The sequence below is a fragment of the Mixophyes fleayi genome, chromosome 1 (assembly GCF_038048845.1).
Source record: "Mixophyes fleayi isolate aMixFle1 chromosome 1, aMixFle1.hap1, whole genome shotgun sequence".
Lineage (NCBI taxonomy): Eukaryota > Metazoa > Chordata > Amphibia > Anura > Limnodynastidae > Mixophyes > Mixophyes fleayi.
Genome location: NC_134402.1, coordinates 362,186,552 through 362,202,763, shown reverse-complemented (window position 1 = coordinate 362,202,763; position 16,212 = coordinate 362,186,552). Strand labels below are relative to the sequence as shown.

Sequence of the window (16,212 nt, the reverse complement as noted above, 5' to 3'; positions counted from 1 at the left end):
ACACACACACATAGTGAGTGTGTGTAATACAGAACATTTATCTTCTTTGTGAGGTGAAGCAAAACATTGAAGCACAGATACAGGTTATTTTTCTCATAGATCACAATTACTGCTGGTCCTTCAGTGTCTTTGGGATATTTATCTAAATAATTCTTCTCCATCTCAACTGCGAGTGAAATTCATTTATTTCTGTATACTAAAATTTATAGCTACTATAACAGACAAATGGCCTTTATGACCCAATGTGAATTAATAACTTTTATCTTTCTTTTTGCTAAAGCCATCTCAGTAGAAACTGGTGTTACCTGGCACAGAAAATCAACTTACTTAAAGGTAAGCAGTTTAGTTTCGAGAAGCAAGAGGGTGCAACACAAGTGGGAACCTCTGCACAGAGACCTACAAATGTGTTTTCTGTGATGAAATGACATCAATTATTTGAATACCTTGCATATGTAATGCCCTGTGCAACTATACCATTATTTGATACCATACTGTATATTGCTCAACCATACAATGGGATAGCAATGAGATCTAATCTTAGGGCCTCCATTAACACCTCCACCCTTCTAATACCCAGATAGCCACCGTTATCAGCATGTGACATAGCTTCAATGTCTAGCATTATTTACTGGTTCAGTAATCAGGAAATTAGCACAACAAAACAGTGGAGCACATTTTACAAATGATACAATTGTATAATTGACCCCTGAAGCTCAGTAAGCATTGAGGATCGATCCCTTTTATTTTATTTTCATGTTTGTGGGACAGGATTAAATGTGAATGAATCACTTGATGTGCTATTTATAAGGTATTCAACCATTATCCATCTGTAACACTACAATGACTAGCACTGTTCAGCTTGCTGGTGCTGGTAACCTATGGACTGGGCCAGGTACTACTGGCACAGCTATATCAACTACTAGTAACATGGCCTGTGAATGGTTATTCACACTACCATTCAGGGGGGTGTTATGAATTTAGTGGGTCTGTGTACAAGAGTAGTGCTTGGCCCACCCCTTCATATGTGACAAGTGGAGAAGAGAGAGAGAGAGAGCACATCTGACAAGGGGAGAGTGCGGAAGGCATATATTACACACTAGTCACATGTGTACCAAGCCGTCTCTCCCTCTTCCACATGTTTCTGTCTCTGTGGTGTCTCGTGGAGGAACCCACAGAATTTGCAGAACAGTATCCAAAAATCAGTACACTCAGAACAGGACAGTTTGCAGATTGTGCTGCTCTCTACTACCTGTTCTTGCAGCTTTGACTACCTACAGCCGCTGGCTGGTGTCTTAATCTCTGTTGCTGCTTGGCCAGCTACTGGAATGCCGTGGCAATATTGGCAAAAGAGTACTATTCATCTCCTTGAAAACCAAAGGAACGACCACAGTCAGCCCCAATAAGCCCAGGACCGCAGATCAGGGTTGCAGGCTCTATTCCCCTATGCTAGTATCAATGTATGTAGAGGGTGGGCCCATAAATGAAGGGGGAGAAGCAGCGTCCACTTGATTATAGGGTCCATGTACTCTGCACACTGTGTACCCATGGTGGATACTCTTCTGCTACCATTATGTCTTCCTTGATTGCTTTTACTGACTGTTGGAGTTCACTGAAGAAAGCAGTCATAGGGCTAGATTTACTAAGCTGCGGGTTTGAAAAAGTGGGGATGTTGCCTATAGCAACCAATCAGATTCTAGCTTTCATTTATCTAGTACCTTCTACAAAATGAAAGCTAGAATCTGATTGGTTGCTATAGGCAACATCCCCACTTTTTCAAACTCGCAGCTTAGTAGATCTAGCCCATAGAGTTAAAAAAAAGCAATGGTAATACAGATTTTTAATGGTTGCAACTGTATAACTGAGGTGCAGAACTGGTAATAAATGGTATCTATAGAGATCCGTACTTTAGTAGTTGTGTAAATTGAAGCAATCAGAAAAATATGATATATCCATTCATTCCTCAATACTTACTATAAGCAAATGAAAAGGTATAATGAAATACACGCATAATAAATTTATTTTTAAATGAACAATTCAACATGTAAAATATACATGTGTTATTACAAGTAAACATCTTCAAACAGAACATTCGGGTTTTAAAAAATTGTGCATATAGCTTTAAATATATGCATTAACCTATTCACATATACTTGATGTGTATTTATAAAGCATGGATTTGGACTAAATCAGCATTTTTTATGCTCAAGTGAATGAACCCGTAGACTTAATGTGCCTTTAAATAATGTTAAAAGAAATGCAGCAGCAGCAGCTACATTAATTAATTTGGTATTACATCACTTTGTGTGCAGAAATTCCGGAAATAAAGTGGTCTTAAATTTGCTTTTTTGTTTCATGCCATTTGACAATAAGGTCATTTTATTGTATAGAACTGATGGAAGGAAGAATGTATTTCACCTTGCTTTATCCACATCACTTTATCTTTATGTCCACAGGTCTACAAAAGATTTTGAAACTGCAAAGTGACAAGCTAAAAATCAAACTTGATTTGAAGGTCAGAATATGAAAGGATGAGAAATATGTCTTCATCACACTATATTAAAAGATATTGTGTTATTTTGACTTTGAGATAGTGTGTCTGTTTCCCGCCTATATGTTCTCTCATCTATCACCACATATCTGCCCTTTTTTTTCAAGGACACAATTTTTACATTCAGTGTAATTCTAGAAATCATAAAACGTGTGTAGCGTACAAGAAGTAAAATGACAAGTAGAAGGCCAAAATATAATCCATGTGCAATGAAGAGTTTTCAAAGGTTACACGCTGACTACCAGAACATCTTAATTAACTTGGCTCTATAGATTTTGCTCTGGAAAGTCACTTGCCTCAGGCAAATATTTAACCCACACTAGCCATTGTGTTCCAGACAGACCTAGAATTTTGGATTCAAGTCTATATACTGTAATGTGGAGCAAGTATTAAAAAGAATTGGAACAAGCACCTTTTGTTCAAGCACTTGATTCTGACAATTTGTGCTTTATATATATTATATGCTTTATACATATCTATATCTCATATTCTACCACATCCCAAGTGGCACATGCAATCTCCCTGCTGACTGGCCAGGCTTTGGCTGGGCAACATCACTTTGACTCTGCGCATTGCAATGCCAATGCCTCTGCAAGACTGGCCCAGATTGAGCAATGTCAGTTCCCCAATATACCATTGAATTTTTTTAGTCTCAATGCAGAGACTGAATAAATCGATGAGTCCCTTTCTAGCCTCCTTTTAGAAGATTAGCTCACTTGCTTCCCACCTCTCAGGAACATCCTCTTCAGTGGAAAGAGACAACTATTCACTATCTCCCATTAGCTCACCAGCCATCAATGATCCAAACAATCCAAGCTAACTACTTGGGTTCTAGAGCCAAGCAGAATTTAATTGATTTGAACTTCACCCACAATAAGTAACAACCCATAACACCGGCATTGGTAGCCCAAGAGACTATCTAGGTTCTCATGTGTGTCAATTATAGTCACTGGGATCTCATTTAGCACCATCCACAACTCTAAGTTACCAATCATCCTGGGTTGTCTCTGGTTGTACACGCACAACCCAGTGATCTATTAGAGGGCTTAAAAGATACAGGAGTGGGACAAGTCATGCCAGACTACTTGCCTTCAAACAGCAAGGAAAGGAGACCATAGGGGCTGCCTGAGGAGTGCCAAGGTTTCAGATTCTTTCATATATATTACAACATCAAACCCCACCACAGAGAAATGGACTCCTTAACTGGCCTGCTACCTGGCTCCATGCCACCAAGTGGTATAAAATATCCACTGTCTAAGGCTTGGCCACGATTACCTACATACAGGAGAACATATAGCGTGGATTCATCACATCCCCAGCCGATGTAGGGTTCTTTATTGTGGTAAAGAAAGATGGTCCCCTAAGACCCTGAATCGACAATTGGGGCTTAATATAAACACTATCAAGAACCAGTACCTCTCTAAAATTTGTACCCCCCCACCCACTGTTCTCTAACTTCTTCGGCTTTGTCAATCTTCAATGAACTGGACATGGACCTGCAAGGGGCCTACAACCTGACCCATTTCCAGGAGGATGACCAATGGAAGACTGCTTTCAGCACAAGGGATAGCCACTGCGAATACCAGTCATTCTGTTCAGGCCTGTGCAATGAAGTCTTCCAAGCATATGTGAATTCCCTCTTTAGGACTTTCCAGTATTCTTAGCAGGCAATAAAATGTGGCACTCCACACACAACATCACCTTGAAGATGCCCTCAAACAAATTGTTGCCTAAGTACATTGGTATTAAACCAGTGATGAAAGATGGTTTTGCTATTGTAGATGTTACCAGAGGGCTGCTCTTGGAAAAATCCAAGTGGTGTTCATGCAACTATTCTGCTTGTCAAACTCTTCATATTGCCAAGCCAGAGGGTAGCATCTGAAGTCTGCCCCTAAAGGAGGGGGGGGGGCACTGTCAGGATGCTTCATAAAACCAGCACATCTTCAATACTGACAACAGCACATACTTTTTCACTTACTGCAATCAGCACTTTGGTCAAATCACTAAAGGTCACGTTAGTAAGGACTAAGAGACCTTACCTTTATGCAATCATTATAAGGTCATCACTGCTACCAATCTTTGCATAAGCAAAGTTAGAATTTTGTTTCTCTGCTGGTTTTTCAAAGAGCCTTGTTTTGCTTGCCTGTTTATCAACTTTGACTTCATCCCTCACAATTCTACATCCCACAACCCATCGATTTTGGCTTCATTTCTCATTATTCTGTTTACTCCAACCATTGACCTAAGATTTGTGCCTTGTGATGCTTTTTGTTCAAACTTAACCAGCCCAGTTCCAATCCCACTACCAGTTCATTTTCAGGTCAGCTCTGGGCCCTGTTCCGCCAGAGGCACGGGCACCTCAGGCTCCAAACACTACCAGTCTTCCAGCATCAGACCAAGGAGACCCGCACATTCAGGTCATCCTGGACCAACCGTACTAGGTCAGAAACTACACTTGAGCTTAGCCAAAAGGGCGAATCAAGATTGACATTTTAATCTCAAACTGGACATGTGTCACTCACCGGACTGTGAGTGCTTCTTCCCGTACATTTAGGAACCGTGGCCGTCCTCCATCCTGAGGGTCTGCGCATGTGCAGCCCTTTCAAACCCTTCAGTACCTGTCCCTTTAACTTAATTGGCAGATCAGGCAACACTCCCTATATTAAGCACCTGTGGTCAATACCATGTTGCCTGATCTTGGAGTCTCATTCCCCATGAGCCTCTGAAGGTGTTCCTGTGTTTCCTCGTTTATTCAGCGCTGCTGATTCCTGTGGTTTCCAAACCACTTCTACCCCTGTGGTTTCCAGACCACTTCTACTCCTGTGGTTTCCTAACCACTTCAACCCTCCTGTGTATCATCGTGACTGTTAGCTGATTCCTATCCGCTGCCTCCGTGCACTACAGTCTTCAATCTACTTCAACTCACCTGTGTGCCATCATGACTGTTAGCTGATTCCTATCCGCTGCCTCCGTGCACTACAGTCTTCAATCTACTTCTACTCGCCTGTGTTTCATCATGACTGTTAGCTGATTCCTATCCGCTGCCTCCGTGCACTACAGTCTTCAATCTACTTCAACTCGCCTGTGTTTCATCGTGACTGTTTGGCTGATTCCTATCCGCTGCCTCCGTGCGCTTCAGTCTTCAGCTCATCTCATCTCTCCCGTGTTTCCTCGAGACTGCTACAACTGATTCCTATCCGCTACTCTCCGTGCTCAACAGTTCCAGCTCAGCTCTGCTCTCCCGTGTTTCATCGTTGCTGCACCTGCTGGTTGCTATCCGCTACCTCCGTGTATCTGCAGAGTCCTGCTGCTGCTACTCCTCAGTTCTACTCGTCCTACAACAGCTGACCCGCTCTCCGTGCTTCTCCGTGTTCCCGCTGGTCTCTACTCGCCAGTCTGCATCGGATCTGCGCCTCACTGTTTTCATCTCATCTAGACCATTGCTACTCTTCAGGGTCCTCCAGGAGTCCAGTTCTACATACTACTGCTTCCTGAGTATTTGTTCCCCTGCTGGTCTACCTACCTGTGCGCTGCACCTACTTGATTACCGCTTCACCCCTCCAGGGACTTCGCATCCTGCCGGCCTCCAGCCGTTCAGGTATCTCTGCACTCCTGTCTGACAGCCTGCTTCTGAACCACGGTATGCATACTTCTCATTGACTGTGCTGGTGTATTGCATATCTTGCTGGACTGAGTTTGTTCTCCTCTGGAGTTTACTATCCGCTGAGACTATTGCCATCATTGACTGTGTTATCTTGTGCCGGATTACCTCAAGTGACTTTCTATTATTGCAGTGCTGTTCAGTCATTAATATATTGTGCATGTTATTGTGGATCAAGTTTAAGGTACCCGTGTATCCCCTGTATTGCAGTCTCTCCCCGTGCTCCTCCTCACATATATATTCAGTGGTACAACTTGCTAGAGGCAGACCACTGATCCCTGTTTCCTGTGTCACCTGTTCCAGTATCCTCTCACATAGCAGTGGTACAACTTGCTAACGCAGACCACTGACTCCCCGGATACCTCCACTTGGATTCCATTCCTTCACTCAGACAGCGGTACAACTTGCTATCCGCAGACCGCTGACTCTCATCACCTCCTCGTTTCTGTTGGACATTCCTCCTCACTATAGCAGTGGTACAACTTGCTACCGCAGACCACTGACTACCTTCTCGTGTCCTTTGTCCATACAGTTCCTCGTGTATTTCTACATCCATATTACCAGTGCTGCTAGTCATAGACTTTCCTGAGCATCTCCATCATCTGCTATTTCCTGTTCCGTGATCACCCTGCTACCAGAGTACCATATTACCATCTATACTGCTCTGGTAAGCCTATCACCTGGTGATCCCTGGGTAAAGACTCCTAGTGCCCGTGACAACATGGTAACTGCATGTAGATATATATTGTAACTGGCATGTTTGATTCACAAGGGTAGCATAACGGCACAGATCTGCCCTACTTTTAATATAAGCAAACAAGTAAAACAAGGTCTTTGAAAGATCCGCTCTTGGCTATAGATGAATGCTCTGCCCATCAAGACATGCTTAGTACTAGTGTTTCAAGTTTTTTAGTATGGGTGCAGGCCACCTTTGTCTAATTAAAAAATGTTTCATTCTATTCATTCATACCATTGTCTATCCAATGACCTCAGCCTGTTTCTGTAGCATCAGTGTCTATGATGGATGCCCTATTATGTTCCTAATTAATTGTGCACTAATATTTTTTAGTATGGGTGCAGGCCACCTTCGTCAATCCTCATCAACATTTATTTATATAACGCCAATTGGGTATCTATCTACTTGTCTAAATATCTACTGATGCCGTTGTCTTTCTAAGGACATCTGAATGTTACTGCCTTTTCACTCTCCATGATGCATGCTGTCAGATTTAGTGTGTGTGTAGTGTTTCAACATTTTTATCTCTTGCACCTTACACTCCCTACTCTACAGTTCCAAAAAGTTGCAAAATCTGACATTTTCCTGGAAATTACATTTTGCCTTGTTTTCAGATCTGAATTTGGTGCGAGGAACCGAGTCATGACTCGGTTTCACTTGGAACTCCAAATTTCGGACCTGCGGAATTATCCAAATCCAAACCATTCATCTTTAGTTAACATCATTGATTGATTTGCCATACATATTACTTACATGTGTCGTTCTGTATATATGTAGTTGAACTCATTTATAGAGCCCAATATTTAGTTTGCCTGAGAGCTATTTAATGTTAAGTTTGTATGTATGGGATTACAAATAAATATTTTTACATGCTGCCTTCTGGATAAGTACACATTCATTTCAGAATTCTACTATTTGCGGTGCACCCAGGATGGATATTTCTTTTTCTTCTGACACACATTTCATATATACACTGATCATACTATTTCTCTCATATACACACATTTCATATACACACTAACTTACACTCCATTTTTCATACACACACACACACACACACATTTCTCATACATACTCACACTCTCTCATTTACACACAGACTCCATTACATTTACCTGTTCTTGCTGTGGCTTGGGGCACTGTGGGTAGGGGGCATGCCTATGCCCCAATTGAGTCACTGTGTGATGTCACTCAGCCAATCGGAGCACAGCACAGACTGCTGAGGAGTTTATGCCTGAGCAAGAAACTGCTCAGTACTACAGAGCAGAGCAGGCTGCTGCTTCTCAATTTCTCCCATTTCATGTGCATGTCATAGCTCCGACCCTACAGACAGGGCACGGGGCCATCAGGCAGTGGCGTGAAATGAGAAATGTGTCAAAAGTGACTAATACTGGATGACTAGAAAAAAAATTCTAGTTATTATAAGCACATTGGGCCTGATTCATTAAGGAAAGTAAGGCAATAAAATTAGTAAGTTTTCTCCAGGATATAAACATGTTACAATGCAAGGGGTGCCAATTAGTCTATTATTTTGCATATAAGTTAAATACTGGCTGCTTTTTCATGTAGTAAACAAATGCTTGATATGTTTATTTTTACACTGAAATTTAAAGTTGATCTAGGACATGCCCTATCCCAACTATAAATCTGCCATCACATTTTAAATTTACATCCACTTCCAATGCAACATGGTTTTGCCAAGATGCAAAGTTACTAATTTTTTTTGCTTTACTTTCCTTGATGAATCAGGCCCATTATGTACAATTAATGGGAACAAAGAAATGTTCTTCCTCCTCAGTAAACGGCAATTCTGTCCCTACACTGATGTTAAGCAACATACTGACTGCCTTTATTTGGATCAAAGCTCTTCAAATGAAATTCTTAATCTAACATGCATTTTTTCTTCTCTGATAAAGCATTTGTACATAGGTGTCATTGGGGCTGACATTTACCAATAAATAACTATGAGTGGATGTAACAGTAAACAATTTCTAGACTTTAGGTTTTCAGCTTTTCTAAACACGAATAATCTTATTGGCTGCAGTCTGTTGAAACTATTATACACTGTTCAGTGTAAAAGTACAAAGTAACATTTGAGTACAAATAAAGGCACTTACCAGGTGGACCATCAGTTTTAAATTCTACCAACCAAAGCAATCACTTATTTTGTGGCATTTACAATCTATAATATAAATGTCTAGTGGCGTGTGTTAGTCTGTCTGTGTGTGTGTGTAAAAAATAAAACCAAGCTGCAGCGCCACCTGCTGGGCGGAGTTATACACTGACCTACTAAATTCTTAGTGTGTGTGGAAAAAAAAATCAGAAAGGGCTGAAATTTGGTATACTAATAACCCATTCATACTGCACCAAAAACCCGGGTTTTTGCAGAGGCACGCTGAAAAACCCGGGTCTTGGTGCAGTATGAATAGTCCAACCACAAAATCCCAGGTCTAAAATCCCGGGACTTAGGCCCGGGATTTTGCGAGGGGTAATTCCCGTGTTGGACCCCGCTAGCCTGCAGTATGAATGGTGCAACCCGTGTGATTCCCGGGTCTCAACATTCATACTGTAAAAAATAAATAAATTGTGAGGTAAAAAAAAAAGATGTCAGGGCTGTTGCCGGCCCTGACAGCCGGCAACGCACCGGAGACACTGCTGGCTGAAAATAAGTTAAGTAAACATTTCTTATGTATTTTTTTTTAATTAAAATCTTTTTTAACACTTTTTTTTTCTAAAACCCGGGTCGGGCAGGTGCAGTATGAACCCGCCTGACCCGGGAATCTTGTTATCTATACTGCCCTGTGCCCCGGCAATATCCCGGGTTTTTAATTTGTTAATTTAATTTGTTAATTGTTAAAAGTGTTTATAAAGATTTAAAAAATATATATATTTCTTGAAGGAGAAGTGACAGTTGGGAGTGGTTGGTGGTTGCCGGGGGGTGACAGTGGGGAGTGGTTGGTGGTTGAGGCCTGGGCTATGGCCCAAATGCATGACAAGAACCTTTTTAACACCTTAAGTAGCTTGATTTGACTAGAATGCATGAGTATCATGCACGGGTTAACTTGTTTAATATATGTGCTTATTGTTTGTTTCTGTCAACTTCTAGTGTTATTATTATTATTATTATTATTATTATTATTATTATTATTATTATTATTATCCTTTATTATTTTTGTGCAAGTATGCAATTTGGTATGTGAACCATTTTAACCAATTATTTCTTAAAGAAAATATGTACATATCTTACCCATTAAGTCACTAATATAACTTTAGTCAGTCCCTGTCTTTTACAAATTACATTTATTTAAGTTGTTAAATTAAGTACATTTTAAGTTTATTTGTCATTAACAAATATGCTTTTTTAAATGCCCTTAATTTTGGCAAAACCACAAGCAATACATAAAGGTTTATTTATTAATATTCAATGAGTGGAATAGGTGCTATAACCAATAGCTACAAATAACATTGCTTTCCTTATTTTAACTAAATTGATTGCTGCTCCATGTTGTTCAATAGCACCATAATGTATCATAAAATTTGAATAATGAAAAAATTACATTTTTATGCATTTAACATCATGGGCCTGATTCATTTAGGATCTTAACTTGAGAAACTTCTTATTTCAGTCTCCTGGACAAAACCATGTTACAATATAAGGGGTGAAAATTAGTGTTCTGTTTTGCACATAAGTTAAATACTGACTGTTTTTTCATGTAGCACACAAATATCAACTTTAAATTTCAGTGTACAAATAAGCTATCAAGTATTTGTGTGCTACATGAAAAAACAGGCAGTATTTAACTTATGTGCAAAACAGAACACTCATTTGCACCCCTTGCATTGTAACATGGTTTTGTCTAGGAGATTGAAATAAGAAGTTTCTCAAGTTAAGATCCTTGATGAATTAGGCCCCATATTCTCAATTTGGAGATTGGTACATTTTAGACCGCATCCAAAGCTACACAGGTCATAACCTATGCCACATCTTCAAATTATAAAACCCTGGCCGAAATTAAAATAAGATCTCTTATCAAAATATCTGTGGTTAATAAGGGAGCTGCTTTTGAGAACATATATTTTTTTAAATAATTACATTTCTTACCTTATCTTTGTTATTTGATTTAATGTCTGTAGAGCACAAACATATTTATGTGGTAGTAGTCAGCAGAGTTCAGCAAATTTTAACTCACATTGAATTCTACAGTGGAACATACCGTATATGTAAATTTCAAATTTTGCTGAATTTTTAGTCTATTAGTCGCAGTGTTGTGATCCAGAGAGAAGGAAGAAGAACAAAAATACAGGTGCAATAAAAATTGTAGAAGGGATCATATACAAAACAATAGAGGCCTAATGCTGGGAGTAATGTGCAAAATTCAGCGGAACAGTTTTGAATATTTCACTCACCTATAGTTAGCGTGTCAATTCCTACGTTGTCAATAAAGCATTCACAATCACATCAAATACTTTCTGTAACTGTTGTAAGGATTTCTTATTAAGTCAAACTAATATAAATACAATGCATTCTAATGTTAACAAAAATGTATTTTTTACTTAGTGATTAAACATGTTTGCTTTTCTCTTAAAGGGGGAGATTATTTTTTATCATGGATACCTATATAGCAGTGGTAAGTACACATTTGTTTGCACTGTAGAATAATAATAATTTCCATGTTTTAAATTAATGCCATAATATTGAAGTCAACTGTACTTGTGGTATGGGCAAACTTGCAGTTAAGATGCAAATGTGCTCCTATCGACAGTCCCTCCCCAGATTACACTACAATACAATATACAATACAATAGTATGATTTTCATTCTCTACCATTTACTTTGATCTGTGGCATAAGCTTGAACGGTAAAGGGACCTATGACGAAATGAGGCCCAGAAATAGGATTTCCAGGGCCTTTATTTCTACATTGGATAAAGAAAACTCTTATAAAGTATACACAGGGGCAGGCTGGGCTGGGGGTCAGGGGGGCATCTGCCCTCCAGGCCGGTCCCATAGTGTGTTACCTTAGGCTGGTTCACTGGGCCACCTGCATTTTTTTCCCCTTTAAAATAAGCTGCTGAGTCGAGTCTTGCCCCTCGGGCTGAAATTTGCCAGCCCTGTCCTGAGTATACATAAGATGGTACCTTGTGCCCACAAGATTACATAAAATATTTCTGGATGCATCTCCTCTATGCTGACAGGGCTGTGGGCACTTTATCAACATCTAGTGGAGCTGTCCTAAAATTTTAATTCTCTGGAGCGAACTTCGTACAAGGATTGAAAAGATATTAGACGTTAGACATTCCCTCTCGCTCCCTGGTTTACTCTAATGTGTCTCCAAATCGTTGGTTTCAAGTCAGAGTACAATAAACTTGTCTCTTCTTATTTTAATGCAGCCAAATCATCTATAGCTAAGTACAGGAAAGCCTTCCATTCAGCATGCTAAGAATAAAATCTGGTTTATCGCATTTATGGAAACATTTATCTATCAACTACAAGGAAAAGTTGACAAATTTGACCCTATGTGGGACCCTTGATTCGCATTTACTTCCCCAACACCCGTTACTCCATAAGTGCTTGTCACTGTGCTCTATATTGACCCTTCACATTATAATCTATAACTTAATTTGGCTCCTTGTCCTTACTAATAACCTTACTTTTAGGTTTTTAGGTTATCGCTCTGTCTTTTTCTCATTCCCCTTCCTCCTACCATTCAAGTTTAAAAATGGTTAAAATGATATACAGATCATGTTCTTTCTTTTTTTCCTTATTGCTTTGTGTATTCAGTGTTGTATTGTTGCTATTTTTTGAACAGATTTTACTAATTTATTTTGTTTGTATAAATTGTCAGAAAATCAAATCTATAAAAATAAATTGCAGTTTAGGGGGTATATTTACTAAACCGTGGATATGGAAGAGTGGTGACGTTGCCTATAGCAACAAATCAGATTCTAGCTAACATTTATTTAATTCTACAAAATTCAAACCCGCAGTATAGTAAATATAACCCTAGATATTGAATATAATGCACACTTACTATCATAGGAAAATTGTGATAGGCCCTCTGTGCGCCATCCTACAATCATACCCACCACAATGTCTGCTCCTTCCCCACTCAGTATCCAATAGGACAAAGGACTAATTGCATCACTAGCAATCAGTCACATTAGTCTGAATTATATATACAATGATTTTACCATCATTATTTTCCAAATTGTAAACTGCTTAGATAAATTAGCAATGAAGCCATATTAATATTATACCTTAAGGCACATTTTTATTCTCTGTGACAGATCCCATTTTACGGCCGGGCCCTATAGCAACTACATGGACTGCTATGGCTAGCGTTACATCCTTAAAGCCTCACCACCCCATGAGCCAGACTAAAGTTGTTTTTTTTGTTTTCTTAAACATCCACAAGTATAAGCGCTATTTATTTTTCTGGTCACTTTCCATTCTGTTATTTAAATTTATCATTCAGGGATGAATTATCCTTATTTCAGGCTCCATTTACCTTATGATGGACGGAGGGGAATTCACACAGTTAATAGATTCAGGGGCAAGAGCTCTAAATGGAAGTTTTTATAATACTTTACAAGTAAAGTGATTGTTTTTATCTGTAATGATATTGATTGTCAATAAAAGCTATTTATCTTCATAATTCACTTTAACAAAAACTATTAACTAGGAAGACCATGAATGATCACATAATGGCTATTTAATGAGCATCACATTATAGATTTCATTTTAGTAACCGCCTCAAATAAAACTCTATTTTACATTTAATTGCTAAACTACCATGGGGAATGCATCTCAGCAACAAAAGAAATGCAAAGATATGCTTTTCTAATATTAATGTCAACCAGTAATTATTTGAAATAATATTGAAGAATTTCCTTGTGTTCTACATCATTTTTACTCCAAGGACAAAAAATATATTCTTCTGCATTCTCCTTACCACATTTATAGCTTACTGTTTTACATGAAATACAATACTTTAATCCCTCTGCAAGGCACAACAGTCCATGGTCTTCCCATTGTAATGTAGAGAGCTGTACTTCTTAAACGGAGGTGCAGAGGAAACATATCGTATAGAACAGTGATACACCTCAGGGGTCACATGGATAGCCCGCTACCCTTCCAAAGGGCCGCACATTACCCTTAATCTTGGTAATAAGTTAAAACTATACATTTAATCAAAGAAAGAGGCACTTATCTGTAATAACATATCAGCAGGCATTTTAAACAAGTGTTACAAGCATGTCCTAGGGCCACCTGTTGCCCATCACTGATACAGAAAACACTAATGACTTATTACCAATTATTTTAAATGAAAGAAATTTGAATATGTTGGAAATAATTTTTTACTTTGCAACATTTAGTGTAAACATCTGCATTCTTCCTGTATTCCGCTGCCATTTATTGAAAATATGTTTCTCACTATATTACTTTTAGCATCTCATCTTCTCTTTTCAGACAATGGATACCAATGATCATTTGGATACCAATGATAGTTATTATGATGATGTTAATGATAATGAGTCTTTGTTCGTCATCCATAATAACAAAGAAGGTGATATAAGTATCCTAGCATTTCGGGTTGTTCCCTCTCTACTGTATGTGGCCGTTTGTATCTTGGGAATTATTGGAAATGGCGTAGTGATTGGATTTATTGCATTCAAAATGAAAAAATCGGTCAACACCATCTGGCTTTTTAATCTGGCTCTGGCTGATTTCATGTTCACTTTTTTCTTACCCATGACGGTGGTTTATACCGCAATGGATCATCACTGGATATTTGGGAAAGCCATGTGCAAACTAAACAGTTTTATTCTGTACTTAAACATGTTCACCAGCATTCTCCTGTTGACCATCATTAGTTTAGATCGCTGTATATCTGTTATCTATCCTGTTTGGACCCAAAATCACCGTTCCACCAAACTCGCCAATTTTCTTTCCACAGTAGCATGGATTGTTGGATTTTTTCTAAGCATTCCTTCTTTAGTCTTCCGTGACACTGCACTCATAGACAACAAAATAAGATGTTACAACAATATAATAACTGAAAATAACGATAAAGCAATCCATATTTCAATGGTCATAATACGATTTGCATTTGGATATTTTGTCCCACTCATGGTCATTGCACTCAGCTACTTTACAATTGTCTTCAAGCTCAAGAAAAACAGGATGGCAAAATCCAGAAAACCATTTAAGATCATAATTACAATTATTGTGGCATTCTTCATTTGCTGGTCACCGTACCACATACTGCACATTTTGGAGCTTTACAACCATATGTTTTCACAATCCATGTTTAAGATCGGCATGCCTATCGCCACTGCTCTTGCAGTGGCCAACAGCTGTATAAATCCCATATTGTATGTTATTATGGGACAGGACTTTAAGAAGTTTAAGATCAGCATCCTATCAAGACTTGATAATGCATTAAGTGAGGATACAATACATACACGCCTCAGCTATAAAAGCTTCACGCAACGTTCTTCAATTAATGAAAAAGAGTCAATAATGATCTAACACTTGCAATGTTCAACAATTAAAATGTATATAATATATATATATACATATATAAATATATATATATATATATATATATATATACATATATATAACTGTTCTTGCTATTTTTATAGTATAAAGTGTGTTGTATATATATGTAAAAAAAGGTTTTATTTAAAATTATTGCATTACTAGCTAGCACTAGTGAGCAACAATCTCACCAAGCTTCATTTTGGTTAATTGTTTAGAGTATTTGAATAAAAGGGATTGTTTTCTTGAAAGGTTTGGTAGAACTATAAGTAGGTAGCTCAAAAACTTGGACCACTTGTGATCACAAAAAGGAATTTTACATTTTGACATTACTTCCTATGTTACTCTCTATAGGAACTCTTGGTGCATGTTACATACACGTCCATGTTTCACAGAAGAAACACTTGAGCAACAGTTACAAAATAAAAATTAAAAATCTTAGGGAAACTGCTATAAAAATGCTATAAAAATATGAAACAACAAATAATATTTTCAATGTCACAGTATTGGAGCACAATGGAAAGAGAAGAAATCTCTTTTTAACAGCAAAATAAAAAAGTATAAGAAGGACATTGTATGTTAACGATAAACCAATAAGACTTACAGTCCAACATTGAAATCATCTGTTGCACCATCCAAGCTAGAATAATCCAGGATCAGGATTTTCCAAACCTTGGCCATTGCCATAATGGTGAAATGCAATTCAGATTCACATCTCTCCAAT

General features: G+C 38.4%; 1 protein-coding gene across 1 annotated transcript; it reads left to right on the top strand.

The window, feature by feature from the left end:
* The first annotated feature begins 278 nt into the window (after positions 1-278).
* On the top strand, positions 279-16,012 carry CMKLR1 (chemerin chemokine-like receptor 1). The gene is made up of 3 exons (XM_075178506.1): positions 279-333; positions 11,534-11,573; positions 14,415-16,012. The coding sequence occupies exons 2-3, from the start codon at positions 11,553-11,555 to the stop codon at positions 15,474-15,476; spliced, it is 1,083 nt and encodes a 360-aa protein (XP_075034607.1). The 5' UTR covers positions 279-333; positions 11,534-11,552; the 3' UTR covers positions 15,477-16,012.
* Positions 16,013-16,212: the final 200 nt, after the last annotated feature.